General features: G+C 34.5%; 1 protein-coding gene across 3 annotated transcripts in view; it reads right to left on the bottom strand.

The window, feature by feature from the left end:
• Window positions 1–24,983, bottom strand: part of ZRANB3 (zinc finger RANBP2-type containing 3) — a 329,605-nt gene that overhangs the window by 149,805 nt on the left and 154,817 nt on the right. For 2 of the 3 annotated variants that reach the window (XM_036886644.2, XM_036886643.2), the window contains exons 4-6: window positions 10,311–10,489; window positions 7,230–7,461; window positions 2,660–2,745 (exon numbers count right to left, since the gene is read on the bottom strand). In XM_036886644.2, the coding sequence (XP_036742539.2) occupies window positions 2,660–2,745; window positions 7,230–7,461; window positions 10,311–10,489 (497 nt within the window). Of the gene's footprint in view, window positions 1–2,659; window positions 2,746–7,229; window positions 7,462–10,310; window positions 10,490–24,983 lie in introns of those variants that run through there. The other variant, XM_036886645.2, reaches the window with a different exon arrangement.

The raw sequence follows: 24,983 nt of genomic DNA, 5'->3' as shown, positions 1-24,983 counted from the left end.
CAAAGAAAACCCTAAAGAACCCACCAAAACACTACCAGAACTAGTAACTGAATTCAGCAAAGTTGCAGGATACAAAATTAAGACATAGAAATCTGTCACATTCCTATATACTAACAATGAACTAGCAGAAAGAGAAATCAGGAAAACAACTCCATTTACAATTGCATCAAAAAGCATACCTAGGAATAAACCTAAACAAGGAGGTGAAAGACCTATACTCTAAAAACTGTAAGACACTCATGAGAGAAATTAAAGAAGACACCAAAAAATGGAAATATATCCTGTGCTCATGGATAGGAAAATTAATATTGTCAAAATGGCCATCCTGCCAAAAGCAATTTACATATTCAATTATTCAATACCTATCAAAATACCAACAGCATACTTAAATGAGCTAGAACAAATCATTCTATAATTCATATGAAACCACAAAAGATCTTAAATAGCCAAAGCAATCCTGAGAAAGAACAACAAAGCTGGGGGGTATTACACTCCCTGACTTTAAGCTTTACTACAAAACCACAGTAATCAAAACAATTTGGTACTGGCACAAGAACAGAACCATAGATCAATGGAACAGAATAGAGAGTGCAGATATAAACCCACACATCTATGGTCAATTAATGTATGATAAAGGAGCCATTGATATACAATGGGGAAATGACAGCCTCTTCAACAACTGGTGTTGGCAAAACTGGACAGCTACATGCAAGAAAATGAAACTGGATTACTGTCTAACTCCAAACCAAAAGTACACTTGAAATGGATCAAAGACCTGAATGTAAGTCATGAAAGCATAAAACTCTTAGAAGGAAACATAGGCAAAAATCTCTTGAACATAAGTATGAGTAAGTTTTTCCTGGATATATCTCCTCAAGCAAGGGAAACAAAATCATAAATGAACAAGTGGGACTATATCAAACTAAAAAACTTTTGTACATATAAATACATTCATAAAGTTAAAAGTTAACGAAGTAAATTCACATACTCAGTTTGTTGCAAGCATACTAAAATGTTTTACAGTAACTGAATTGAGTAGTAATTTTAAATTTGAATTTAAACATTTAAATTTAATTTTAAATAAATAAAATTAAGAATTCCATTCTTATGTCACACTAGCTAGATTTCAAGTGTTAATTATCCACATGTACTTTTGGCTTTTATTTGGACAGTACAGTTCTAGTGTATACATTTAAATTGTTTAAATAATTAGACATGTTCACTAGGTTATTTTCCTCTTAGAAATCCTTGTCATTCTACAAATTGAATGGAAACCTTTTAATCCTAATTTTGTTTACTCCTTGAAATACTGTATTCTCTGAACTTAAAGAAAACAGGAACAATGACCAATGTTTATAATTTTATTTTTGTGAAAATACTTCTTGACAAAACTGCCATGTTGATATTAGACAGACAAACAGTCAGTCTGGTGTATTAATTTTGTTTGCCCTGATTCTCTACCTCCTGTAGAACATTCTCCTTTTTGATAAATTTGCTTTATTGGGGAAAAAAAAAAAAAAAAACTTCTGTACAGTAGAACAGAAAGGCACCCTACAGTATGGGAGAATATATTTGTAAAAAACTCATCTGATAAGGGGCTAACAACCAAAATATATAAAGAACTCATACATCTCAATACCCAAAACACAAATACCCTGATCAAAAAATGGGCAGAGGACCTAAACAGACACTTCTCCAAAGAAGAAATATGAATAGCCAACAGGCACATGAAAAGATGCTCCACATCACTAATAATCAGGGAAACGCAAATTAAAGCCACAATGAGATATCACCTCACACCTGTTAGAATGGCCACTATCCGAAAGACAAGAAATAACAAATGCTGGCAAGGGTGCAGAGAAATAGGAAACCTCCTACACTGTTGGTAGGACTGCAAATTGGTGCAACCACTGTGGTATGGAGGGTCCTCAAAAACTGGAAATAGAAATATGATTTGACCCACTAATCCCACACCTAGGAATTTACCTGAAGAAAATGAAATTCCTGATTTGAAAAGATATAGGCACCTCTATGTTTATTGCTGCTCTGTTTGCAATAGCCAAGATATGGAAGCAACCTAAGTGTCCATCAATCAATGAATGGATAAAGAAAATGACATACATATAACAACAGAATATTATTCAACCATAAAAAGAAAAGAACTCCTGCTATTTGCAATAACATGGATGGATCTACAGAGTATTATGCTCAGTGAAATAAGCCAGGTGGAGAAAGAAAAATCCATATGATTTCACTTATTGGTGGACTATAAAAACAAAGTAAAACAGAAGGAACAAAACAGTAGTAGACTCATAGACACTGAAAAGTGACTAGTGGTTTACCAAGGAGAGGGGTGTGAGTGGGGGCAGGGGAAGGCAGAGGGGGACTGTTGAACCACCATGATGTATATTTGATAAAATAAATACAAAATACAAAATAAAATAAGTGGAAGGTAAAAAACAAAAATAAAGAAAAACTGCCATTATCTACTCCTTTTATTTATTTTATATATAGGTCATCCACATAAGATTTTATTTTAAGAAATTATTACATAGCTACCACAAGTTTGAAAAACACTGAAATAAAAAATGACTGATAAAGCTTAATGTACATGGTAAATATATGAGGATTACAACTTATAGAAAATAGTTTGTCATACCTGATACGTGCATTACAGTATCTTTTAGCATAGTCAGTCCATGTTCCAAATTTTTGTGGAAAGAGAGCTTCAATCTGCATGAAAAGCTGCAACAATATAAGTGTTCTTAATATGTTGTAATATTTTCAAGTAAGTTATCATTACTATGATAAATCCCACTAATAAAATAGTAAAAAAGAAAATCTACCTCTTCTTCCTTAAAGCTCCTCCTTCCCCTCAACCCACTCATCCTTTCCATCCTATTCTTCACAGGTAACTGCTATCTTTTTCTTTAATATACATTGATATATATTGTAGACCTATATAAGCATATGTGCATATTCTCTTTTATTCACAAGAATAGGATATAATACAACTAGAATTTTGTCACAGAAAAGTATAAATATCATTAAGTTATACACATATTTTTACTTAGTTTAAAAAATAACATAAGCAATGTATTACAATAAAAATGCACTGCTTAAAGACTGCATAGCAACCCATTATTATGTAGATATACTGTGAAATGTTTAAACAGTCTCATAATGATGGACATAAAGGCTATTTCTAGCTTTTTTGCAGTTATAAAAGTTAATTTCACATAAGTGTATGTGTGTATGTATTCATATTTATAAATATATACAGGTATAGTCATATGTGTCTACATCTACATCTATCAATCATTTATCTACCCATCCATCTATCTAGTGACCCATCTGCATTTCTATTAGATGTTTTATAGGGTTTATTTTTAGAAATGAAGAGGTGAGGTTAAGGTATATACTTTTTGAAGTTTGATGGATATTACTAGTTGTAAAAAGACAGTTCCAGTTTACATGCCCATCAATATCATGACATCTTTTCATTTTTATAACTTTTGTGGCTATACACAGTAGTGTCTCACTGTTTATCTTATATGCCTTTTAAATATAGCAACTTTACTGATGTACAATTCATATACCACTTGTATTGTTCACACTTTAAAGAGTATAAAATTCAGTGGCTTTTGATATATTCACAGTTATACCTTGATTACCATTACCTTATTCTGGGAAATTTTTATCATTTCAAAAAGAAATCCCAACCACATTACCAGTCATTTCCCATTCCTCCTCTCCCTCAATCCTGGAAACCACTAATCTACTTCCTATCTCCATTAAATTGCCTGTTCTGGACATTTGTATACATAGAATCACATAATATGTAGCTTTTGTGTCAGTTTCTTTCACTTGCTAATATTTCACAGCTAATATTTTCACACTGAAAATATTAGCTTAATATTTTCAAGGATCATCCAAGTTACTGAATGTGTCAATTCTTCATTCCTTTTTGTGGCTCCATTTTGTTTATCCATTCATCACTTATGGACACTGGCTTTTTCCACTTTTTGGATATCATGAATAATGCTACTATGAACATCTGTATACAGGTTTTGTGAATGTATTTTCAGTTCTCTTGGGTATTTGCCAAGGAAAGGAATTGTTTGATCTTATGTAACTCTATTTTTACCTTTTTAAGGAACTGCCAAAGCATTTTCCAAAGTGGATTTGTTGTTTACATCCTTTTTATATAACAACATACTCCTAAATAACCAATGGGTCAAAAAAGAAACCACAAGGGAAATTAGAAATTAGAAAAGACTTGAGATAAATAAAACTGAAAAAAAACAACATACCAAAACATGAGATGCAGTGAAAGCAGTGCTTAGGGGGAAATTTAACTGTATATGTCTATTTTAAAGATGAAGATCTCAAATCAATAACCTAACATTCCAACTAAAGACACTGGGAAAGGAAGAGCAAACTAGACCCAAAACAAACAGAAAGAATAATATAATAAAGATTAAATTGAAAATATACAAAATAGAGAATAATCAGTGAAACCAAAAGTTGGTTCTTGGAAAAGTCAACAAAACTGACAAAATTTTAGCAAGTCCAAGAAAAAAGAGAGAAGACTTAAATTACTAAAATCAGTAATGAAGGAGACCACATTACCATCAACTTCACAGAAATGCAAAGGATTATAAAAGAATACTATGAACAACTGTATGCCAATAATATAGCTTAGATGAAATGGACAAATTCCTAGAAAGACACAAAATACCAAAACTGACTCAAGAAGTAGAGAATCTGAATACACATATATTTGGTAAAGACATTAAATTCATTAATCTAAAAAGAACACACAAAGGAAAGCTCAGGCCCAGATGGCCTCACTACTGAATTTTATTGAATGTTTAAAAAAGAAGTAATACCTATGCTTCATGAACTCTTCTAAAAAATAGAAAAGGGTCAACTCATTCTAGGAATCTAGTATTACTTTGAAACCAAAGCCAATCACGATATATTCTACAGACCAGCATCTCTTATGAATATAAACATAAAAATATCATAAAACTTTAGCAAACTGAATCCAGCAACATATAAAAGGATTATATACCATTACCAAGTGAAATTTATCCCAGAATGCAAAGTCGGTTTAACATCTGAAAATCAATTAATATAATACACCATATCAACAGAATAAAGGACAAAAAACATATGATTATGTTAATGGATGCACAAAAAGCACTTGACAAAATTCAATATCCTTTCATGATTAAATAGTCAAAAAACAAGAGAAAAAAAGAATAAATCTACAAAAAAATTCATAGGTGACATACATAAAAGTAAAAGGCTGAATGCTTTCCCCCTAAGATTAAGAATAAAACAAAGATGCCCATTTTTGCTACGTACGTTCAAAATTCTACTGGAAGTTCTAGCTAGGGCAATTAAGCAAGAAAATGAAGTAAAAGGCATTCAGATTGGAAAGGAAGAAGTTAAACTACCTCTATTCGCAGATGACATGATCTTGTATATAAAGAATCCTAAGGAATCCACTAAAAAACTATTAGAACTAGTAAATGAGTTTAGCAAAGTTGCAGGATACAAGATCAATATACAAAAATCAATTCTATACATTTGCAACAAACATTATGCAAATGAAACTAAGAAAGTAAGTCCATTGACAAAGCATCAAAGAGAATAAAATATTTAACAAAAGGAGCATAAGATTTATATTGTGAAAACTAAAACATTATTGGAAAATAATTAAAAACCTAAATAAATTGAAAGATATCCCATATTCATGGATTTGAAGATTTAATATTGTTAAAATGGCAAGACATTCCAAAGTGATCTACAGATCCAACATAATACCTATGACAATCCTAGATTCTTCACAAAAATTGCCAAGCTCTACAAAAAATCCATATGGAAATTCAAGGAACCCAGAATACCTAAAACAATTTTGAAAAGGAAAAACAAAGTTGGAGGACTCACACTTCCTTGTTTCAAAACTCCTTAGAATTTTTAATTTTTAATTTTTTTCCTAAAAGGTTCCAAACATCCCCAAACTGTATAACCAAAAGTATCCACAAAACCAGGATTGACCCTTGCTTTGAATAATGGCTACCTTGAAAGAGGAGTTAAAGTATTGGCATGTAATCACAGTAGGATACAGGAGCCACTATTGTATTGTCAGTGTTCTCTTTCTTATGGTAAGGTAATCAAAAGGTGAGTATTTATTTTACATTGTCATTTAAAATATACATATCTTTTATATACTCTCTTTCTTAAATGATACATCTCATAATTTTTTTAAGTAAAGATATAATCAGTGCAATTATTCAGTGACATAATTGTGGAAGATAAATTATTGGGGTCTACTCTTCCACTTAGAAGAAAAAAATTTATGAAAGTAAAATTGAGCATTTTATCATTACTATCTATGTATTGTTATGTGAATCTCAGAAGGTTTCCAATGTGGAGTTCAAAAGCAGAGCCTTGGTAACACTAGCGGAGATGAAATGCAACAGCTGTCTCCCAGGCCTGGCTTAATAATCAATAATAACAATGGCTACCCTATGTTGAGTGATTAATATATGCCAAGGTATAGGGTAAGATACTTTCAAAGAAATATTTTAATTCTCACAACAACCCTGTAAGACAATGACCCCATGTTTCATTAATAGATAGACAAGGTTTCCCTAGATTACACTGACTGTTACAGACTCATAAGAGTTTCATCCACCATTTCTTCTCAACTCTTTAATCATGCCATACCCCACCTACCTTTTAAAGTGGTTAAGATTTAATGGGATACCAAAAATGCCTTATTTCTCCATTCTAAGTAGGTGCCCTATCTGGATCTTGAAGTGAAGGAACAGAGTTAAGTTATATAATGCAGTATGAAAGATATATAGTAGACTCAACTCCTAAGGATATTATAAAGTAGACTGGCTAAATGAAGATTAACACCATAGAAGGACCACAAGAGCATAAAGATGAAGAATATTATGAATAAGTGCTAAATATTAAAGCATTATAATAAAAGTAAAAATTACTTTTTATATATATGTATAAGCATGGCTAATGTTCACATGTAATAGATAAAAACAGACATAGTAAAAGATATATTTAATTATTAATAGCTGTCTAGGAATTTCCTATGTTTTCTTCTGACCTTTGAGGCAACTAATTTAAATTAAAAAATGCAAAACAGGTGATTCATTTTTCTTTTTTTCAAGCACAATACATAAGAATTCTAATACCTCTTCAGGTCTTCCCAGAGCTGGAGTTCCTGTAAGAAGAATGGCTCGTTTGGCTTTCTGTACTAGTGGCAATAAAATCTTGCTGCGGTTTGCATTTCTGGACTTCATGTAGTGTGATTCATCCACTATAACTACTCTGAAGTTCTGATTATTCAGAGTATCTATCAAAGTCTCTGCATCTGTGGTTAAAAGACCATAACCTAGAACTGTCACTCTGCTGGTCGATATTCTCCTAGAAGAGAAAATTCATGTACTTTAAAAATATTTCAGAACCAATTTATCATAAACAATGCAAGTGTTTGAAAAGTAATTCAGAAGACAGGAAAGAAGAAAAGAGGAAAAATTAAGAAGAGGTGGTACTACTGTTGCAATCCTATTTCTCTTTAGATTTTTATTTTCAATAAACGAGAATCCAAAATTTAAATTTTGGTTAGCCAAAACCAAAAAACAAATGGTCTTTGAAAGATTTTTGATATCTAGCAAGCCATATTTTAGTAGAATAAGAACACTACTTTCTGAGAAAATTGGTTTCATGCACCTGGGGTCACGCATAATGTAGATACTCAATTATTAGTTGACTATTCAATGAAGCCTTCCCACAAACAGGATAGCAGTGTTTTTCAATCCAGGTGCTATTAGGATTTTGAGGACAATGCTTAATACTGCACAGCTGCTCAATGTACCAAAGGGAATTTCACATTACTGGACTTTCCCATTAGAGGCCAGTGGAGTTCCTGTCACCATGAAAACAAAAATATCCCCAGACCTGGGGTGCTGAAATGTGGGGAAATGAAGAGGGGGTACCACCTCAAGCAGAGAAACATTGGGCTGAAATGACTCCTGATATTTTGAACTATCACTATAACTCATATACCTACAATATTCTTTGCCATACTGTAATGAAGTTATTCATTTACAGTTAACCCTTGAACAATATGGGGGTTAGGGTCACTGAAAATCTTGTAATTAAAATCTGCATATAACTTTTGCTCCCTCAAAACTTAACTACTAATTCCCACTGTTGACTGGAAGTTTTACCACTAACATAGTCAATTACATATTCTGTATATGTATTATATATTTTTGAAGTAAAGTAAGCCAGAGAAAAGAAAATTATTTTTCAAATTGTCACAAATTTCCAAAATATTTTCCAATATACTTATTGAAAAAAAATTCATAGTTCAAATCTGTGTTGTCCAAGGGTCCACGGCACATTCTTATCTCCCATAGTGTATCATAAGATTGGTAAGGGCAAAGAATGTCTTATTCATCTTTGCATGTACAGTACTATGTTCCTAATGAGTTTGTAGAATGAAATACTTAGACAAATATGCAAAAATAAAACATTTCACTTGTGCATTTTCTTTATCATCACTGAAAATTGCGGGGCAGAGTCAATCTTCTACAGTTCTCCACCCTTTACTGAAAACACAGAGCTCCTAAAAGAGCCAAAAGCACAAAATAAAGTGGTTTTTTCTAAATGTCATCTGCATTTTAATGAATAAATCAATTTAATATAGAGATTTGTGATTTTATGACTGTGCTTAATATCAGAAAAGCCTGCAGAAGGGAAGTATAGATTTAATATTAGTTACTAACACAGGTGTAGTGAGAGCAATATACAGAAGACAAGGGCTGCAATCACTACTGCAGCTTCTACCCTGCTATATCTTGGCTAGAGGACAGCCAGGCATAACTGGAATATGCCAAAAGGAGGTGTATGTATTTGTGGTTAATATATGTTGCCACATATTAGTATATACCTAAAGCTGTTTAAGTACCTGGAAGACGCTGGTTAAGTTTTTCTGTCCTGAGCTGTTATCTTCCAGGAAAGTTCAACTGTGGGGATGTATAACTATTTAATATACCCCAAATGTTATTCAAATAAAAATAGATGCCACTATTTAATTGCAAGAGTGTACTTACAAAATAAAGATGAAAACTAAATCACTTAAATGCTATAAAAGATAGCAAAGGACAAAAATTTTTAAGTTAAATGTAAAATTGTAAATAAGGCATAGCTAACAGAAAAGGGGTATAGAGGCCTTAATAAATTCTATATTCTCTAAGTCCTTAAAACATTTATACACTTTTATTGGAAGAAAAGAAATTGATTTATAATTATTGCCTACATTTTATTTTGACCATGTAAGTAGTGTCCAAATTTCCTTGAGCTCATAAAGACATATTTCAATGATTCTGAGGTCAAAAGAGAAAAGGTCTCCATTTATTTTGTCTGGTTCCTTCTTCCACATTCACAAAGGCCAACTTTATATCTACAAGTACTCTTTATGTTACAATAGTAGAGAATACAATACTACAACAATACCATAATAAAAAAATATTAACCAAGTAGTAACAAACATTTATTTCAAGGAGATGTACAGTTTTTCTATTTGAGGCTCAGAAATTGTTAATTCTGAACTTCTAGAAACTTGCTAATTTGCATGATTCACCTAGAAACTCAATATAATAAATTATCAATATTCAAATTGACTGGCTTATTCCAATGGCTAGACAACAAATTGAGAAAAAACAGGAACTAAATGATGATTTTTTTTTTGAGTAAGGACTTCAAATAATTACAAAGCAAATATTTTCAGTGTAGAAAAAATTATAAACAAAATACAACAAAATTTATATAACAAAAATAAAGTTGGCTAATATTGAGTTATATATAAATTTGCATATTAACTAATAATTTAAAAAACAAAAATCTACCATGGTTGCTAATAATAAAAGCTCACAAACTTCATATTAATCACTGAAAACTTGTGAGATTTACTTTTCAACCTGAAATAGTATATTTTAAGGTATATATAACATAGGTATATTGCATCTTTAAAAATATACATATTTTAGATTTACTACTAAACTATACCAATGGGAACTTACAACGTTAAATATACTGTCGTATTTTAGGGAAGTAATTCATGATTAAAAATGTGGAGTAAAATTCTCCACACTATTCTCTTAATTCTAAATTATGACCTACAGGTGATATTTCATTCCCAACATCAGTATTTACTAAGTAATACAGGAAGGCTCTTTTTTCCTTAAAGATTAGAAAGTTGTTCTTACCTGACATCAGTTTTATTCTGAATAACATTGATTTCTTCTGGGTCTAGCTCTGGGATCCATTTCTCTATTTCTTCTGTCCAAGGGTACCTCAGTGATGAAGGGACCACTATTAAAAGAGGCCATTCCTCCTTATAGAAATAAGCGATGGCAATTGCCTGGATTGTCTTTCCTAGACCCATCTAAATAAAAAGTAAATAAAAATTAAAGCTAAAATATTTTGATGGAAAATATCATTTATGTATGAGTATATTTATCAAAATAATTTTCCAATGTATAATCAATAGGATTACATAGTTAATAAAAAGTTCAATATTATGATAACCTTTAAAATTTATTAAGCAAATTATATTATTTTCAAGCCATTTGTAACTGGACATGGGGACAAAATGACCCCTACTTTTAAATATTAGTTATACTGAATTCATATAACTTAATTTTATAAAGATGATTGTGACCATTTGTAATTTCTCCTCTTAGAGAACACACGAGTAAATACCTTACCTATACAGCACAATATTGTGTTTTTACAGCTAGAATAAGCCCTTAATATGCACATTTATAAAATAAATAAGCACAGAGGGGTTAAATTATTTCTTCAACTGAACAGTTCACTGGATGCAAAACTAATACAAAAGTTCAGATCTCTGATGTCTTCCCACTTGACTGTTTGCACACTTGTATCATACTGCCCCATTTCTAAGAGGTACCACCTTAAGAATTGGTTCCTAAATGAAAGTTTTTTGCATTTTTGTTCATAACAGCCAGAAAATGGAGACAACTCAAATGTGCTTCAACTGGTGAATGGTTAAAAACTGACATATCCATACAATGAAATACTACTCAGCAATAGAAAAGGAGCAAACTATTGCTATACACAAACTGAATGAAACCCAAATGTATTTTTCTAAGAAAGAAATCAGACTCAAAAGCTACTTACTATATGATTCCATTTTTAGTTTAGCCCAAGCTAAATCTAAAAGCTGTTAATACACAAAACAACCTACATGTCCATCAACAGTTGAACAGATGAAGAGGTTGTGAACAGATACAGAACAATGAAATATCATTAAGCCTTGAGAAGAAAGGAAGTCCTGCTATTTTAAGCAATAGAGATGGACCCTGAGGTTATTATGCTAAGTGAAATAAGCCAGACAACAAATACTATGCGACATTACTTTTATGTGGAATATTTAAAAAAAGAAAAGAAAAAAGCCAAACTCATGGAAACAGGGAGTTGAAAAGTGATTGTCAAGGGCTAGGGAATGGAGGAAATAGGGAGAGATTAGTAAAAGGGTACAAACTTTCAGCTGTAAGATAAATGAGGTCTGAGGATCCAAGGTAGAGCATGGTGACTACGGCTGACAACACTGTATTGTAGAGTTGAGGTTTGTTAGGATGGTGGAACTCATGTGTTCTCACCAAAGAAAAGAAAGAGGAGGGAGAGCAGAAGGGGGAGGAAGAAGAAGAGGAGGAGGAGGAGGAGGAGGAGGAGAAAAAGAAGAAGAAGGTATAGTTATTGCTGATGGACAGTGACCGTAATGGGGTATGTGGTGGGGATTGACAATAGAGAGGAATGTAGTAACCACAATGCTGCTCATGTGAAACTTTCATAAGATTGTATATCAATGATAACTTAATACAAAAAAAAAGAAGGTATAGTTATGTGAGGTGACATGTTAACTAACTAGACAGAGGATCCTTTCACAATGCATACATATGCTGGGTCACCATGATGTATACTTCAAATGTCTTATAATTTTGTTTTTCACTTATAACTCAATAAAGCCGAATGTTTAAAAAATAATATCTATGTTGACAGACAGTAAGTACACTAGTTGAGCTGAGCACTTAATAATGTAGATAACTGTCAAAATGGAGTTTTGACAGTTATCTACATCATGTCAAAATAAATGGAGGCCTTTTCTCTTTTGACCTCAGTTATCTACATTATTCCATGCTGTATACTGGAAATCAATATAATACTGAATATCAACTATAATAGAAAAATAAATAAATTTAAAAAGCTGAATTTTTTAAGTACAATAAATAAAAGCTTTTAATATTGAAACAAGATCCAGCTGAAGATAAAAATTTTCTACCTACATTCTTAAGAATAAAATTGAGGCTAAGTTAGGCAGGGAGTGGTAATAGGTTAAAGTAAGTTAGGAATGTAGACACACAAATCTTACATGTTTTATTATAAAATTTGACCTTTTAACATCTTAATTTCCATATCTCTTCCTAAGGAATGCATACAACCCAATCTTTAGGCCTACATAGCCAAATTTATTATTTACCTAATAGTAGTAGACATAGCCCTAAGAGAAAATCAACTTTTACCTAACTTAGTTCTTTATCCCAAACAAAGAGCAATTATGCACCGATATAGGTATGATAACTGGTTAAGTTTCCCTGTCCTCAAAGCCCTCTTATACTCCTATGTAAACCCACTTAAACATCACCAGATTCTGGGACCAGCTTGGGTCTTAGGCAGCAGAAATTTAACAATTACAGATCTTTATCTGGTTTGTGTGCATTACTGTTGCTGCCTCCCTCCAGTAAGACTGACAAAGGAGCACAGTTCCAGGAACTGAGCCTGGCCTCGTTTGTGTGTGTGTAACACACCAGGGATCCTGTCATAGCTGTGGGTCTGTGGTTTGGTTCCTGCTGTGGTTTCCTAATTTATTTTCTTAATTTCAATTTCCCTTAATAAGGGTCTGTTTGCTACCCTAATATTCTGTCTATTACTGGATCTTTACTTTCTGCTTATAACTAAGAGTCTATCACTGGATCTTTACTTTCTGCTTATTGCTAAATTTACTTGGTGCCAATAAGCTGTCTATCTAGACTTCTGTGCTCTTCATGTTCTGTGATTAACAGTGTCTTATGTTGGCCTGCCGAGCACCTATAAATGAACCACTAATCAAAATTCCCTATATTGTATGCTACTGAGATCAGGGATATAGGTCTTCAATAAGGATACATAGAAATGGGACTTGAAATAATAGGTGGAAAAAAAGACTATTAGGAAAAGAGAAGCGCTGGATGGGGAAGGACAAGACAGGGAACTAGTGTAAGTAGAGGCAAGAATTAAGAATAATCCTGCTGTGCTAGGAAGTTAATCTGATTAGAAGTTTGGGTATTATTTTATAGTTCCCTAATTCTATCTTTTTCTTTATTTGCTATCATAGTAAACCAAATGAATGAGTTCTTAATTCTAGGTATGGTATTTTTCAGTTCTAAAATGTTTATCAGAATCTCTTAAAATATTTTTAAATTATTTTTAATAAATCAAATTCTCTACTGAAATTTTTCATATTTTCATCTGTTTGGTCCACCTTTTCCTTGACTCTCTTGCATAAAATAACATAGTAATTTTAAAGTCCCTCTCTGAAAGCACCAATATCTGATCACGTATGGGCTCTTTCTACTGGTATTTTTTTCTCTTGATATTCAGTCTTTGATCCTGCTTTTTCAGCATCCCTTGTATTTTCTGATTTGATTCCAGACATCACGGATGAAAAAAATTATAGAAATTTTGGATAATGCTCTCTTCCTCCAAATTAGGTTAGGCTTTCTTTTGGCAAACAGATGGGATACCACCAGCAGATACCTCAGTCCTTTTAAGACTTGGTTTTAGGTTTTTTAAGAGCAGGTTAGCAGATCTACTTCAATTTTGCCCTTATTCCTAGGGTATGGTCTTTAACATTAAGGGACGTTCCTTAGGGAGTCACCATAAGCCCAGGCAGAGTATTTTTACCAAGACTCTTCTACCTCAGCAAGGCTTAACCCTGACCTTGGTCTCCTGAGCACAATAGTGCTGACATCTCTGTTTAGTTCTTTATCCTCCCAGCTCCAAATTTCTGGTGAATTTCTTGGAGCCTCATCCTTTGCATGTGACATTTAGGAGATAGCCAATGACTTGAAGGTAATACTTTTGCAGATTTTTGGGGTCTTTCTCTCAAGTTACCTCCACTTTGGGATTTTTCTCAGCACCATTGTCCCTATGGCACAATGCATAGTTGGGAGCTAGACAGAGCAGTCTCTGACAGGAACATGTGTAAGCAGCCTGTTTCAACTTTGTGGCTAATGGCTTTAAGAAGAGAAACAACTGAACATTCAGTGACAGATTGACTCAGCTGAAGAAGAATGAAAAGCCAGTTTCCGGAGCTATGAATGTATTATTTTTTTAGGTATGAGCAATTCTAAACTTTTCCTTACTATTCCCAGCTATCTTATCACATGCTTTCCCAATAACTTAAAAAATTATGGCTTTTTAAGAACTAAATTATTAAACTTAAAATATAAGTATCAATTAAGAAATATGGAGCCATCTGAAAAAGAAAGAATGGTTCCCAAGCCAAAAAGTTATAAGTATAACTAATGGAAAGATTAATTTAGCTAAGGAGATAATGTGTTGAAGACAAGAATAAACAATGGAGGCAAAGAAAAGGGTGTAACAAAGAACCTGACTCCATTTTTAATGTTTGAATGTTGAGAGCTTTTAAGTCCTGTCAGTCCCTTGTGCCCTTCTGCCCCAAACCTGGGCAAATGTGGGTATTACTTCCTCTGGCACCGGAGACAAATTCAAACCACACAAGCCCAGCCCACATATTGAGAACTCTCATCATAATCCCACTTCATAAACCCAATAAAAAAACAAGACAAGTCTCCTTCCCTGTTCTCTCAAGTCATTTTCATACCTGCTTAGAATCTTGTCCTGTTCTCCCCAGAAAGCTTTTTTATGTAATAAACTTTTTCATACCCTATTGACTTCTGTGTGATGGCACCATCATTCTTAACATCTGAACCAAATTTTGGTGAAGAGTCTACTCTACCTCTTTAAGGATGACACAACACAGGGAAAGTCATTTCTCAATATATGTTAATAAATCAGCATTGCAATTTATATGAAAAGTCTTCCTTGAGCTTTGTTAGCTTGAGTGAAAAGTATCAGAATCTGAAAACTTGGAATTACCAAAAAGAATGAATTTCTGAATTTGCATACTTAAAGATAAGACTCTATGTCATTAGAGAATTCACCTGAAACGAGATTCTAATCAGTTTTTATCCAGTTACTTTTCCTTGTTATAACCCCAAATCTTCTATTCAACATTTCTTTAGTTAAAGAACATGTGGTTAAATGACTAAAGGTGATTTCTTTAGGAAAATATTTATCAACACAAAGTAAAGCAGACAGTTGCTAACTTAGGTATTTGCTTAGCTATTTGCTATTTGTTGTTCCTTTTATGGGCACCATCCAGTACAAGATAAATTTGAACAAAACATGATTCAAACCAAAAAACAAAAGTATATTATTGTAATTTCATGCTTTTATTAAGGAAAGAGATGATACATAACGTAGGATAGCTCAGTTCCAGATAAAATTTTTAAGTAGAAAAATAATTGTCTGGGACCGTTTTCCCCTAGAAATAAATTTCTAAAACATGCACTTAGATTTCAGTATTTTAAAGAATTTTGAATAGCTTAACATTCAGTTATTGTTTTTAAGCAATAACACTTAAGTAATTTAAGTATACAGAAATTACTACACTCAATAGGTGGCTCAAAGCCTTTGGCACTCACTGCAAAAGAAATTTTAAAGTGAAACTATCCAGTGTTTCATCATGAGTAAGGCTAATTTACCAATTAAGAACCAAATCCTTGGCTCAATAACAGTACAACTGTCTATGTACTACCACAAGAAAAATTTAAAAGAATGTTATCTTTGAAGGTACACTATATCAATGTTTTCAAAATAATGAATCACTACTTTACTCAGGAGAGTAATTTTAGGTTTTCCGAATATCTTATTCCATAAAATTATTAAACAGTTAAATAACAATGATCCTAACACATAGAACTTCACTTTCGATTTTTTATATTGTTATTGTTTTTATAAAGCAATTATATATACATAAGATACCTTCTGATTGAGAATTTTTGAAACTGGAAAAATTTCAGTTTTAAAGATATAAGCAGCTTGTACCTGTTAGGGTAGATATGTGGGTTTATGTTTAGAATAGGTGGCCTATTTGTTCTAGAAAGACTACTTTAAGGGACCCTTTTAGGTACGCAGGTTTTAAATCTTAATGAAGAACTAAATTAAGTAAAGAAATCAACCAAAGAAGATGTCAGACTGAAATCCTATGTTCAATTATTATTGTTAAGAGGATCTATGTTTTAACAGAACTATTTCCACTATTTCCTTGTTCTTGTAGATTAAGTCATAATTTTCTTTTCTATGGGGAGGTTTAGATGGTATGTCTGAAAACCGTTTATTCTCAGACACGTGTATGTGTGTGTTCTTGTGTAATAGAGGACTAGAAGCAGGAAACAGACCATAGAGATATATACATACAGGTCTGATCTTCACTTTACTCAAGAATGAAAAGGCCACCTTTTGGGAAATGTGCCATCACACTTCTCTAATGGTCTGGCTCCTCCTTATGGGCAAGAACAGGCTTTCTCCTGAAGGAAAACACTGGAATCATGGAAGGCTAGAAGGGAGGTGTATCTGAGAGGGTAACCCGACAGGATGACAACTTCTCTCTTCAAAGACAAGACATTGAGTTGAGACAGAATGCAAGGAGGCCTGTACTTCAAGGCACAATCACTGATGTTCACGAGGAAAAGCAAAAGTGAAGCAGTGACAAGGCTCTGCAGTGGACAGAGGGTGTGGATCTGAGCAAGTGTACTTTAAGAATAGCCATTTCTAGTATTAGCGGTTAAATGTTAATACTATTTTAATATTGTAGCTTTATCCTTGCCAAGTCTCTAGGAAAGTTTTATTGAAAGTTACAGCTTTACAAATGGGATAAAATATCAATGGGTAAATCTGAGTAAAGGATATATAAATGTTCTTTGTACTAATCATATTCATGTAACTCTTCTGTGAAATTACTTCCAAATACAAAGCTGGAGGAAAAGAAGTTACAGCTGTACGACCAAGAATCAGTTGTGCTATGAAGAAAGACAAGAGGGCTGTCCTATATTTCAAAAGAAGTGACCAAGAGAAAATGATGCAAAACTATTCCAGTCAGTGTAGAAAGAAGAAAAACTTCTAAATTCCTTAAAATTATTTTAAAAGTCAACATAACACTAATACTGAAACATGAAAGGCCACACAAAGGATAATCGGAAATTGATCTCATATGAATACTGGTGCAAACATTTTTAAGTAGACTATTAGAATTCAGTAGACCAATGAAAGAATAACATATGATCAAGGGGAGTTCAAGTCCAGGAATAAAAGACTTGGAATAAAAGACAGGAATAAAAAGTTCAAAATTAGAAAGTCTGTTACTATCAATTATAACAGATCAAAGGGGAAAATTTCATATGATAATCTATTTTTTAAATTGAAGTATAGTTAATATACAATCTTACATTGGTTTCAGTTACACAACACAGTAGTTCAACAGTACACACATTATTAAATCCTTATCCCAACTAGTACAGTTATTATCTGTCAGTATAGGAAGATGTTATAGAATCACTGGCTATATTCTCCATGCTGTACTACTATCTCTGTGACCAACTTATATTATGATTGAGAATTTCTGTGCCTGTTTATCCCCCTCCCCTCCCCACTCACTCACTCCAGCCTCTCCCAGATCTGAACCACCAGTCACTTCTCAGGTCTATGAGTCTACTACAATTTTGTACATTTTGTGTTGTTTTGTTTTTATATTCCACAAATAAGTGAAATTATATGGTATTTGTCTTTCTTTGCCTGGCATACTACCCTCTAGGTCCATCCATGTTGTCGCAAATAGCAGGATTTCTTTCTTTTTTATAGCTGAATAATATTCCATTGTGTTTATGTACATCTTTTTTTTTTATTTAAAAATGTTTAAAATTAAGGTATTATTGATATACACTCTTATGAAGGTTTCACATGAAAAACAATGTGCTTACTACATTCACCCATATTATCGAGTCCCCCCCCACCACACCCCATTGCAGTCACTGTTATGCACATCTTCTTTACCCATACATCTATTGATGGACACTTTGGTTGCTGCCATATCTTGACTATTGTAAATAATGCAGCAATAAACATAGGGGTGCATATATTCTTTTGAATCAGGTATTTTGTTTTCTCTGGGTAAATTCCTAGAAGTGGAATTACTGGGTTGTATGGCATTTCTAGTTTTAGTTTTTTGAGGAACCTCCATACTGTTTTCCACAGTGGCTGCACTAACTTACATTCCCACCAATGTGTAGGAGGTTCCCTTTTCTCCACATCCCTGCCAACACTTGTTATTTCTTGTCTTTTGGATAGTGGTCACTCTAAATAGTGTAAGGTGATATCTCATGTGGTTCTGATTTGCATTTCCCTGATGATTAGTGATGTGGAGCATCTTTTCATATGCCTGTTGGCCACCTGTATTTCTTCTTTGGAAAAATGTCTGTTCAGGTCTTCCACCCAATTTTTAATTGGGTTGTGTGTGTGTGTGTGTGTTGATGCATATGAGGTTTTATATATTTTGGATGTAACCCTTTTTTGGAAAATGTTGTTTACAAATATATTCTCCCATAGTGTAGGTTGCCTTTTTATTCTACTGATGGTATCCTTTGCTGTATAGAAGTTTTTAGTTTGATGTAGTCCCACTTGTTCATTTTTTATTTTGTTTCCCTTGGCCAAAGAGATGTGTCCAGAAAAATGATAATTTTTAGATGCTAGAAAGGCAACTAAAAAATTTCAACTTAGATTCTCAAAAAAATCTCTTTATTAAATATTATTCAAAGTTGCTCTTCTCTTCACAAGAGAAAAAGTATGTATTTCAACCAAAAAGGCTGCATCATGCCTAATGGATAAACACATTCCAATTAGTATCAGAAATAGAAGGAAGTAAAGAGATAAAAATATTAGGACACACAGGTTAAAAAGTGTATTAGTTGCAGATATTATGACCAAATAGTTAGAAACCAAAAAAATCTATAGAAAAAATTATTACTATTATTGGTAGTAATACCGAGGTATTACCTAAAGAATTTAGGTAAGTGGCTAGTTCCAAATTGTGATGAAAAAAGTTTGGTACTTTGGAAGGAATAATCAAAACAGAACATGAAACTAGAGAATATAGGAATTAGTTAAATATACAGGAGAATTGAGTAAATGTAAAGGTGGCATTTTTAGCCAATGGAAAAAAATGGTATATTTGTTAATGCTGTTATGGAAACTGGCTAATAAAGGAAACCAGACCTATGCCATCCCAAAATATGCCTCTTTGACATAAAAATTTTAAGCTATAGACAATGAAGAAACAGTAAAAACAGAAAAAGCGCCCTCTTTCCTGAATGAACGCAGGAGATAAATTCTCCTTTTATTGGAAACAGACTCTTATCATCCCAAGAAGCACGAGAGTAATCCACAAAGAAGCCTTGTAAAACTGACCCTTACCTTCCTAAGTTAATTTTTCACCACTTAATATCCCTAGCCCAAATCCCTCTGCCAGTTCTTCAGAAATTCATTATTTCTTTGTCTACAAGGTATAAATGCTTCCTGCTCTGATCACTTCTTGGGGTCTTCATTCTCTTGTGAAGGCTCCCATGTACACGTAATAATTCAATAAAGTTTGCATGCTTTTCTTCAATTAGTCTGTCTTTGTCAGTTTCATTCTCAGTTCCAGCCAAAGGCCTTAAAAGGGTTGAAGAAAACTCTCCTTTCTTACATTAACCATCTGGAAAAATATAAAACTGGGTCTTTGTCTCACCACTCATTGTAAGACATTTTCCAGAAAGATCAAATATTTACATGTTAAGAAAGGAACACATAAAGTAATAGAAAAAAAGATGTGTAGAAATAAAAATAAAAATTCAGAGTAGACATTTTTATTTATATCAAATCCAGAAAGCATAAGGAAAAATACAGAAAAAGTAAATAAAAATTTAGAATTCATATACCACAAAGAGAAGAAAACAAATAGAAACAAAAAAAGAAAGCAATACAAACGATAAAAGGCTGATTTTCTCTATTTATGAAGAAAGTCCCAACCAAAAAGGATAAACAAAAGGATGAACAATCCAATAGAAAAATGGAAAAAGAAATGAACAAGCAATTAATGAAGAAATAAGGATATTCAACATCAAAAGATGTTCAATTTACTCAATCACAGAGAAACAAATCAAAACTCTGATGCCAGAGTACAGCTCCAGCGAGTCCAGGAGTCCCTGAAAGATGAACGGTGTTGGTGACTTTTGAATGAGGATACAGCTCAACCTATAGTTCTGACCTACACACTGTCTCTCACCCTGTCTATCTCTACAGGGGAGTCTGCAGCACCCTAGTGTGAAATCCTAGTTATCCTGTATCAAGGGGGCTTACCTTCAGGCCCCACGTTGGATGCCACTTGCCGGAGCCTAGCTCCTGCGGGGGTAGGTGCTGCCCAAAAGGATGAGACGGAGTCGGTGCACAGAGAGACAGGATGCGGAGTCAGTTGGAGGAGGTCTCTCGACAAAGTGCCGATGACATCTTTATTTATACCATTTTGCACAAGGATATGATTATTTTTTATTTGTTCTTTTGATTAACAAGCATAGGCAAGCTTTTTTCTTTCTGTTTCTTTCTAATCTATACATGGTTAGCCAAGTGTTAGGTGATCTTTTTTCTGTTCCTTGACCTAAACTTTTCTTAGCAACATGTACTCTATTGTGTCTCCCATTTCTACACAAAGCGGTTTCTAAGTAATGCATGTGACTGCAGAAGCGTGCAGAATGTAGCAGTGACTATGGAGTCTATTGGCTCAGGGTGAAATACAGGTCACCCACTACCACAGTTAGCTAGGCAGGTATCATCATCTATATTTTTAATGCAATGGGTACATTTTATCCCCTCATAATATTTATTCTATCATAGGTAGATGTAAGATAAAGACAGAAAGATAAAGATAAAGATGATTTAGTGCTGTAAGAAGGCAAGTGTAGATGATCAGGTTTGTGCCTATAGACTAGGTATTAATCCAAGTTAGACAAGGGCAACAAAACATCCACAGGTGTAGAAGATTTCTCTAAAGACTGGGGGGGTGAGGTTCTAAGCCTCAACTCTGTTGGCCCCCATTTTCTCACCTGATGGCCCCCCTGCAACTGTGCCTGTCTTAGGTTGTTCCTCCCATGAGGAATCTTACCCATCTCTGGCTAACCAGCCATCTTCCAGGGCCATACAGGGAGATGTAAAGCTGGTAAGTGAGAGAGAAGCAATATTCTTTGAAAAGGTTAGTTTTTCACTTTGCAGATTTATGCCCTGTGGCTTCTATGCCCAGCACTTGTCTTGAGGTATCTTTACCACTTGGAAGAATTATGATACTTGGTAATTTCACGTATGAGACATGAATTCTAGTAAAGGGCTGTAATTGGGAAGGAAGAAGTGAAGCTATAGAAGTAGCAGACGGAAGAAAACATGAGAAGATTGATTAAGTATCAGACAGGGTTATTCCATTCAGTATTCCCCTATAACTCTATTACTCTAATTTTCCTATAAAACTCTTCATCACTAATTTCACTAGCACTGTAAAAAAGGGGGGCATTCCCACTTAGGTGGAGATCGGGTAGTCAATGTTTGACTATCTAACAGTCGGTTTTGGTATTTCATGCCAAGATCACCATCTGGCCCCTGCGTGTTCCATTCTTCAGGAGCACTGTCCTGAAAGCTTCTGGGAAATTTATGTTCTCCTTTCTGTGCTGCTTATCAAAGGTTAGCTTAGTCTTTAGCAAAAATGTAAGCAAAAGCAAAACCAATAGTACAATGGAGAATAACAAAATCAAGGTGGATAATGGGGGGAGCCAGCTGCGAAGGCCCTTGCTTTGTAGGGGTCTTCCTCCAGCCTGAGCTTTGCTACACAGCTTAAGCAGCATGGCTCCCACCACAATGAGAAACACTTTTCACCTATAGAATAAGAGTAAAACTAAAGATTTGATACCATTGAGGGAGGTTTGAGGAAATAGGCACTTATACACTATTACAGGAATAAGTACAGATTTGACTATAGAGCTAGTCCAACAATTTGAATTCACTCACTGATATACTTGCATAGTGAACCCGGACATATATTTCTTTACTCGCTTATTCCTTCATTAGGCTCTCTCTCCACTGTAACCAGACGACATGCTGCATGACCTTCAAGGATCATTAACCTTGTCGTGTCCTTTGTCCTCTTCCCTGAAGCTGGTTAAAAGACTAGGGGAGATGTTGGTTGATAACATTTATGCTGCAGAGCTGATACCAGATGTGGAGTCACCATAACTACACCAAGATTCCTAGGTGATGCCTGGAAGATGGGATTGTGGTCAGGCAGTTGTGTGTGGGGAGGTCTCTTCCTGTGTGTGTACAGGTGAAACCTCAACCTGGACAGGGGGAGGGCTCCTGACTCTGACTGAGAAAGAATTCTCCAACAAGTCAGATGAGTGTAGGTAAGGAAGGAACTCATTAAAGTGAGAGTAGTAGTGAATGGCAGCAGCCATGCAGGCAGTAGAGAGGAAGGGAGAACAGGGGCAAGAAAGCAAAGTTCATTGAACTTCTGCTTGGCATAGGGCGGATCCCTTGCCAACTCCTGAAGCCAGAGTCATCTGGTATCCAGTGTCCACTTGAGTCTACATGGCATGGGAACTAAACCCCTACCACCCCAGGATTTGGGGGAGCCACAGAGCACTGGATAGAGTGAGATTATGTTCTGAGAACTTCCTAAAGCAAAGATATTTTCAGGCAGGCTACTAAAGAGCATGATCATATAGCTACAATCCTGCCTTGGTCACTGAGGTGAAAGGAATTTGCATTGCAAGCTCAAATCAGAGATCTTAGTAGCCCTTCCCTACTTGTCTGAAGTAGGGCACTGAGAGAGAAGAATAGTGTTTAAGTCTAGAAAACTGAGTGAAGTAACAAAGTGACAAAGACACCACTGGGAAAAGAGGTTTCTTATTAATCCCCCGAGAGGCTTGGAAGAGTACAGAGACAAAACACAGTAAATTGAGCAGCAAGAAGTCTTTATTAAGGCAGAGTATACACTTGAAGAAAGGGGAGCACAGGCAGCCTCAGAAAGGACACTTGCTTAAAGGCTTAGTATTCTATCTTTTAAGGATTTCAAAAATAGGGCAAAGGGCCAGGGGGTGTAGGCTTGACATGTGGTCTCATGATGTCTATGTCCAGTGAGAGGCATTATATCATCATCCATAGTCCTCCAGATATTCTGTAAAATAAACTTAATACAAGGAATTTACTGATCCTGTTCTTCTACAAGATAGTGGTTACCCTCAAGCACTGCAAACATATCAATTAGAACTGATTATCCTGCTTTAAGATAGGGTCAGTTGTTGGCTAATTACCATAAAGTATGCTAGGAATATTACCTCCTAACTCCCTCATTTTTAAAATGGAATCTTAGCCTTAAGATGGATTCCCTCCTGTTCTGACTATACTACTTATACCTTGGCATTTTTATCATAGGCAGGAAAAATTAATCATGATGCTTATTCCAGTCCCTGCTCTACCTCGGGATTGGTGGATAATTCTGAGAAGTTTCAAGGGTCTTCCAGTCTTCCCCTAACCCCACATTCCTTTACCAGTGGCATATAACCAAGTCTCTCAGCTGCCTGGGGAAGGTAGATTTGGGAATGGTCCCCTCCTTTCTCATTGGGCTGCCCTTCTGATAATAAAACTTCCTCTGCTTCAAACTCAGTGACTCAGAGATTGGTTAACTGTGCACCAGGGCTGCAAATCTGGATTTGGGGGTCTGGTAACAATGGTACACTAAATCTATGAAGAGACCTGTTAGATAAATTATGGTACATCAATATAATGAGATATTATGTGTTACTTTTAAAAATTGTGATATATTTGTGATAAGGAAAAATTCTGAGATGTCCTAATATTAAGTGACATAAGGCCCAAAGAATGAGGGAGAGAGACAAGGGAAGGTAATCAAGCAGTCAACAGCCATGGTCTGTAGCTAGCCAGAAACTCTTGTTCCTGGATAAAGTCATCTTGGCAATTATCTAGAAGGTCCCCAGAGCTACTGCAACACTCTTGTGAATGAACAGTGTCTGACCATCATCACCAACCAACCCACAAGCCTTTTCTATAGATTAACTACCTAGCCCCAGACTTTGGCTGTGTAATTCCGGGGAGAGGAAACCCTGGGGCAAAATACCTCAAAAATCGAAATCAGTCAAAGGGAGAAATAAAGTTTAAAACCCACTTATTTCTTACGAAATGCACTCGGGGGCCATTTCTCTCTCCTGCTCCAGCAGAAGCCAACCAGGACACCCCCTAACCTCTCAGGTTCAGATAAGCCCTCCTTTGCCCAGTTAATTATCCACTGATTTGGAGATGAACATTTCTCCACTCTGAGGAATGCCTATTGATATGCAAATGCACTAAAGCCATACTTCTCTCTGCCCTTGAGGATGCAGATGCCAGGAGAGATATTCTGGAAATACTACAATTTTACCCCAGCCTGCTTTGCATTAAGACACCTTCTTTATCTATAGACAATGTAAATTTAAAGAACATCTCTCCCTTTAAATGTCCCTAGTTACTTGAGTCTGGCAAGGTGTTTCTGTTAACTGCCCTTGCTGCTGGTGAAGCAGAAAATACCTGTCCCAGGAATAATCCTTTTTCTGGCTAGTATCTGTAAAGGCTCAATAAACCCTTTTATTTCAGAGATCTTTCGGTCT

Source organism: Manis pentadactyla, chromosome 8 (genome assembly GCF_030020395.1).
Source record: "Manis pentadactyla isolate mManPen7 chromosome 8, mManPen7.hap1, whole genome shotgun sequence".
In the NCBI taxonomy this organism is placed as follows: domain Eukaryota; kingdom Metazoa; phylum Chordata; class Mammalia; order Pholidota; family Manidae; genus Manis; species Manis pentadactyla.
Note: the sequence above shows the minus strand (reverse complement) of the source record. Positions and strands in the feature narration are given on the sequence as shown.